Raw genomic sequence first — 6,477 nt, 5'->3', positions numbered from 1 at the left:
CCCCCCCCCCCCCCCCCCCCCCCCCCCCACCCCCCCCCCCCCCCCCCCCCCCCCCCCCCCCCCCCCCCCCCCCCCCCCCCCCCCCCCCCCCCCCCCACCCCCCCCCCCCCCCCCCCCCCCCCCCCCCCCCCCCCCCCCCCCCCCCCCCCCCCCCCCCCCCCCCCCCCCCCCCCCCCCCCCCACCCCGGGTTGCTGCTGAACTATAACTAATTTGACGTCCCTCCGCCGAAAAACTCCTCCGCCGAATCGGCCACGCTGAAACGTCCCATTCCAATCGGCTATGCCGAACTGGCCCCGCTGAATCGGCCACGCCGAACTGGCCACGCCGAAACGTCACATCCCCCCCAGAGAAAACCCCCACAGACATGGGGAGAACATGCAAACTCCACAGACCCTGATCCAAGGCCGGAATTGAACCCGGGTCCCTGGCACTGTGATAACCATTGTGCCATTGTGCCTATAAACAGTAATGAATGTTGTGGTCTCACCACCATTTAAACAGCAAAGTAGGGGCGGATGACAATTTTTAGGATGCAAGTATAAACAAGGAAATAACCCAACTTCCAGTTCTGAAAAGTCATGTGGATTTGAAACGTTAACTCTTTTCTTCTCTCTCCACAAATGCTGCTGAGTTTTTCCAGCAATTTCTGTTTTCGTTCCTGAACCCAACATTTGCCCAGAGGTCTCTGGTAGTAGCATTCTCACTGATTCTGATTGAGAGCAAATCTATTGCAGTGAAAAATTAGGTTTCTATAGTGCTGGTGGGCCAACAGGATCACCTAATTTAATTTAAATTAGGTAATTTAATTTAAATCAGTTAATTTACAAACTGAATTATACCATAGAGGGTAATGAGACTTCTCTCACTGTACTCTCAACATTGAAATTTCTAGCTTTTAGAAGACAACCCCATAGAGGGCAAGATAATTTCAGCATTAATTTGAATGCAACACTGAAGGTAGAAATGCAATGTACTAATATTGGTAATAATAATATGAAACCTACCTAACAATTTGCAAGCTTCCTCCACCAGTCGTGTTGTATTTTCATCCGCATACACTTTAAATGTCATAAAAGTGTCTGGAACTTCAGCAGCAATCCTGTTAAAAAAGAATACCTTACTAAGACAGATCAATATCCCTTAATTGTTATTGACCTTGAAATGGTAATCGCCAGCAGATTCCAAAGCCCTGTGTTGCCTGACCTTACTTGTTCAGGCAGGATGAGACTATGGGCCTGGTCTACCGGTTACGCGGCACCCAAATGGGAGAGAGACATGGCCGCTAGATGCCAAGGGAGGCCTCCTGTGGGCTCCCAACAGTTGGTACGCCTCTCGAGATGTACCCAGATTTCACAAGGCCTCACAATCAGGATCCCACCCACAATGGGTGTGACCAAGCCTTGGGCACCTAAGTACGTTTAAAACCCGTTTAGGTGTGCTGACCCAAGATCTATCAGGCTCCCGGTAACTCCGACTTCCCCAGGGAATTTCCAGCCGAGCGCCATTCAATACTGGTCCACATAAACATCTGGTGGGTCCCCGGGCCATGGGAAGCTGCTGGGTGGTCAGGGCAGGGTGGGCACCAGGCCCTCCCATTGAATGTTGGCACATTGGCAATGCCATCCTGGCACTGCCGAGGTATCAAGATGGCACTGAAAAGCTGATAGGAACAGTGCCACGGTGCCAAGGATCAAGACCTGAGGGGGACCATGCCCAGGAAAAGAAGGTTTTGGAGGGGTATTAAGGGTGGGGATTGCAGGGTGGGTATGAAGGGCTCTCAATAAGGTTCGGGTGCGAGTGGTTTGAAGACTGGAATGGGAGGGGGCCTGAACAGGGGTGTGGGATGGCCTGAAAAGTAGTAGCGACCCCACTGCAGTCTGTCATCACTTGGTGGGGGGGGGGGGGGGGGGAGAGAGGAGGGGGAGATGAGGTAATGTCCATGTGTGTAGGGGTGGCACTGCCCATGGGTGGGGGTTATGACCCATATGCCCACTTAGAGATCGGGTCACCCTTTACAAAAACCCACCACAAATGGCACATAGAAATGTTTCCGTTAGATTGCGCCCATGAGCAGTGAAGCATGCCCTGGCTGTATCAGCATGATGTAAATGGAGTGCAGCAAGAGAGAGAGAGGACATGCCCCCTTCTTAACGCACTAGCAATAGAAAAAGGGATGGTAAGTTTCAAAGGTAAGTGGGTGGTTCAGGCATTGGATGTGGAAGGGTGCGGAGCTGAGGCTGAGAGGGAGGGGGGGAGGAATTTGAGTGGGACCTTGTCTGGTTTATGGGGAGCGGTCAGCAGGGGACAGTGGTTGGATTCAGACCTGAACAACATGGGGGAAGGTGCTAGGCAAGGATTGGTGTCAGCTGGGAGGAGGGGTGCTTCATGGGGGGATCCTCTGAGGGGGTCAAGAGTGGGGGTAGTGTTGGGGATTCTCTAGGGGGTCAGGGTTGGGAGATGTCCCATGAGGGGTTCTCTCTGGGTCTTTAAAACAGTTACTGAGATGTCAGAAGTGTTGTTTTCCCTTCTATATAAGATTAGGTATGAGTATAAAACTGGCGGAACCATCCGAAGTTTGTTTCCTGGGTCCCCAGTGCATCAATGCCCTCCACCCAATGCTACGCTGGGGCACCAGGAAATGCTGGTCCGGTTTTAAAAGTGGCTTTATGAGAAGTGGGACACCAGTTACTTAACCCACCAACTCAATCCATCTACTCAACCCACCAACTCAACCGACCTACTGGACCCACCTACTCAACCCACCAACTCAACCTATCTACTCAACCCACCAAATCACTGAAGGGCGGTGCCAGATGGAATTGTAAACACAACTTCCCCAATGGGGCATTCACTGCTACAGTATTGACCGGACCTGCAAACACAGGCTCATGTAAACCACTGGGGCATTTTTATTGAGCCATTTATAAATAAACACCAAACAAAACCAACAACCAAGATCAAAAAAATCTTGGAAGGATAACAAACAGGAGATCACATCATAATGCCTTCAACTGTATTAGTTATATTAAAAAGACTTTTACCGTAACTTATTAATCACGTCGCATTAAATTGAGAAATACCATTTAGATCACGCTAACACTCAGTGAACAAGATAGATTTATTTTTAAGCTATATAACGGCAGCGTTCGGGTGATAAATGCTCAATGTTTGAACTGAGATAAAACATCCTTTGGATCTGTTAAGTGTAAGCAAAAATAGTAACCTTGAAACTTAATCTATATATTCAAAACTATCTGGCAAAAGTATCCGATTTAAATCAATTTCAGCGACGTTGGTACACATTCAGTTCTGACTGGAAGGATTTGTACCTGCCAATTATAAATAAATGCGCAAAAGCCATAGCCAAAAATCTGGCGAACAAAGAATGTTTTCTTTGTTTCCAATTACGTGGATTGATATTTTTATTTAAAACTATTAGAAACGTAAAGACATCTCTAAAGACCATTGATTTTAAGTCTGAATCTAATGGTTAGTACATGTCGAGTGTCCTAATACCGGCCGAGAGAACAGAATATGTGTTCATTCCCGTTCTCGTTCGCATTGACATGTGTACAGACAACAAGACGAGCATTTGGATCACTCTTGTGGTCATGATATGAAATGGAGACATGACTAGCTTAGAAGATGTCAGAAATTACCTCAATTTCTCCCATGTTTCTTCTCCGAATTTTTCGATAACCAAAGACTTCAGACATGTGTTAATAAAGCCATACTGCAAAGAGAAAGCAGAAGGTGATTCTCAGTCCTAAAAGTTCGGCTTACATTTTTCAATGGTTCAAATATTTCCGCTTGCCCCCTATTTAAAAACAAAGCATTCCTACCAAACTCAACATTGAGGAAGCCACATGCCCATAACCCCTTTATTTCGCCAACTGTCCATTCATTCCCCTGGTGTTAAATCTATTCCAATCTGAACCTATTACGAGGTGAATCCTTGCTTTTTGTGAAAACGCTCTGGGACCTCACGTCAAAGTCTGTGGGACATGTTTCTATTGGGTGCTGTGGTTGCAGTGACATTCAAACAAGAATTTGCGACCTTTGATACAATCTTGCATTGCACATTCAGAAGTGATAAACCCGCAAGAACATTAATGTTCAATCTGTTTTGCCTCTCGCGCTCTGCTCGCCATTTTAACGTTGCGCTTTCCAAGCGCCTAAAGTGCATTCATTCGGTTGTGGGTGCATGAAATCGGAGAGAATAATTTGCATTCATATCATCACGGCTGACCGCATGCGACGTTTAAACCTTTCTCCCAAACAGGGCAGCATTGCGCTCGGAAGTCAAGCAGATGACACAAATGTAAAATGCACTGCACACACACAAGCGGTAGTTTGACCTGTATATACACCACTTGCAGACGCTTTAGCATACTTTAAAAAACAGCCGCTTTCCCCGAATTGTCAAGGTCACGGAAGTCTATTTCTATCGGCAGCGCAGACATCAGTTGTTACAATTCGAACAACAAGCACAATGGGGAACACTCACTCCACCAATGGTCGATCACACAAGTGCGAATTATTGCCGCGAATTATTATCCCCCAAGGAAATGAATGAGCTCTCGGATTTCCCACTCATTTCCAAACACTAACCATCCTCAATGAAGGGACTGCGACTCGAGTCCAGCCAGTGAGCAAATTGGACCGGCACGCTAACTTGTTCGCTTAAAAGTCACATCTCAAGGAGAATTTCTGGTTCAATACATCACATTTTTCCAGTAGCCGTCCTTCGGAGACAACCAAGCCGAGAAACATTGGCAGACACACCCGGGGCGACTGGGTGGGCGGATTTTGCGGTTCCCGCTCGTTGTGCCTACATACAGACTCTGTTTTTTGCACTGGAGGTTCGAGGCGCCCTCTAGCATCGAGAGGTTGTACGAACAGGGGCACGTAGCTGTAGTAGGGGGAGCGAAATAGAGAGAGAGAGATGGAAGAAGGAAGGATAAAGGAGACAGAAAAAAAGGTTGAAACATACCAACAGGAGTAAGCGAAAGAGCCCGTCCAACCTGCTCCGCCATTCAATGTGGTCATGTTGATCATCACCTTCAATGCTCCCCCATCCCTTTACATTATTGGGATTTTAAAATCTGCCAATCTCTGCTTTAAACATATGGAATGTTATTCTATTTTTAATCTACAGCAATAATTAAAATCTGAACCACTGTGGTTAGCGCTGCTGCCTCACAGCCGCAGGGACACAGGTTCAATTCCGGCCTCAGGTGACTGTGTGGAGTTTGCACTTTCTCCCCTGTCTGCGTGGGTTTCTTCTGGGTGCTCCGGTTTCCTCCCACAGTACAGGTTAGGTGGGTTGGCCATGTTAAATTGTCCCTTAGTGTTCAAAGATGTGTAGGTTAGGGGGGGTTACAGGGATAGGGTATAGAAGTGAGCTTGGTGAGGTGATCTTTCAGGGGGTCGCTGCAGACTCGATGGGCTAAATGGCCTCCTACACTTTACGAATCCTATGATTCTATGATCTAGGGCAGCGCAGTAGCACAGTGATTAGCACTGTCACATCACAGTGTCGGCGTCCCAGGTTCGATTCCTGGCTTGGGTCACTGTCTGTGTGGAGTCTGCAGATTCTCCTCTTGACTGCGTGGGTTTCCTCTGAGAGCTCCAGATCCTTCCCATAGTCCAAATACGTGCAGGTTAGATGGATTGGCCATGCTAAATTGCCCTTAGTGTCCAAAGAGGTTGGATGGGGTTGCTGGGTTACGGGTATGGGGTGGAGGTGTTGGCTTAAATGGAATGCTCTTTCCAAGGGATGGTGCAGACTCAATGGGCCAAATGGCCTCCTTCTGCACAGTAAATTCTATGTCTATGACTGAGGATCCACTGCCAAAGAAAAACCTTATGGCATGGGAAATAAATTTTGCACGCATGGAGTCGCATTCCTTTACATTTGAATTATTATTCGAGATTTAAATTTAAAAAAAATAAATACTGCATATTTTTTTTTTATTGATCTGTGCCCCATTCCATCCTTCCACTCTTTGTTCACTATCTATACCTGATTTAACACTGAATCCAATGGGCAGCATGGTGGCGCAATGGTTAGCCTGCTGCCATACGGCGCTGAGGTCCCAGGTTCGATCCCGGCTCTGGGTCACTGTCCGGGTGGAGTTTGCACATTCTCCCCGTGTTTGCGTGGGTTTCGCCCCCACAACCCAAAGATGTGCCGGGTAGGTGGATTGGCTATGCTAATTGCCCCTTAATTGGAAAAAATTAATGGGTTACAAAATAAACACTGAATTCACCTTGTAGTAAGAATAGTAATGAGGTTATCCATGTTTACAATTATTACAGGGTGCATGCAAAAGCAATTTCAGATTACCATACATAGTTGAACCTAAATATAAAAAAGTTGGTGTCCAGGATGGCCTGCTCCTGAACAAGTTGTATTGAACTGCTACTTTGCTAAGAGACTCAGCATTCAAACATATGAAGGATGTGATATTGTG

At 47.2% G+C, this 6,477-nt stretch overlaps 1 protein-coding gene across 4 annotated transcripts in view; it reads right to left on the bottom strand.

The window, feature by feature from the left end:
• LOC119976323 (guanylate cyclase soluble subunit beta-2-like) overlaps positions 1-4,844 on the bottom strand; it is a 42,786-nt gene extending 37,942 nt beyond the window's left edge. Inside the window, exons 1-3 of one of the 4 annotated variants that reach the window (XM_038816774.1) lie at positions 4,613-4,844; positions 3,661-3,734; positions 1,006-1,100 (exon numbers count right to left, since the gene is read on the bottom strand). In XM_038816774.1, coding sequence (XP_038672702.1) covers positions 1,006-1,100; positions 3,661-3,734; positions 4,613-4,615 — 172 coding nt within the window. In that variant the 5' untranslated portion in view covers positions 4,616-4,844. Of the gene's footprint in view, positions 1-1,005; positions 1,101-3,660; positions 3,735-3,843; positions 4,034-4,394; positions 4,457-4,612 lie in introns of those variants that run through there. The other 3 variants (XM_038816775.1, XM_038816776.1, XM_038816773.1) reach the window with 3 other exon arrangements.
• Positions 4,845-6,477: the final 1,633 nt, after the last annotated feature.

The sequence above is a fragment of the Scyliorhinus canicula genome, chromosome 13 (genome assembly GCF_902713615.1).
Source record: "Scyliorhinus canicula chromosome 13, sScyCan1.1, whole genome shotgun sequence".
In the NCBI taxonomy this organism is placed as follows: domain Eukaryota; kingdom Metazoa; phylum Chordata; class Chondrichthyes; order Carcharhiniformes; family Scyliorhinidae; genus Scyliorhinus; species Scyliorhinus canicula.
Note: the sequence above shows the minus strand (reverse complement) of the source record. Positions and strands in the feature narration are given on the sequence as shown.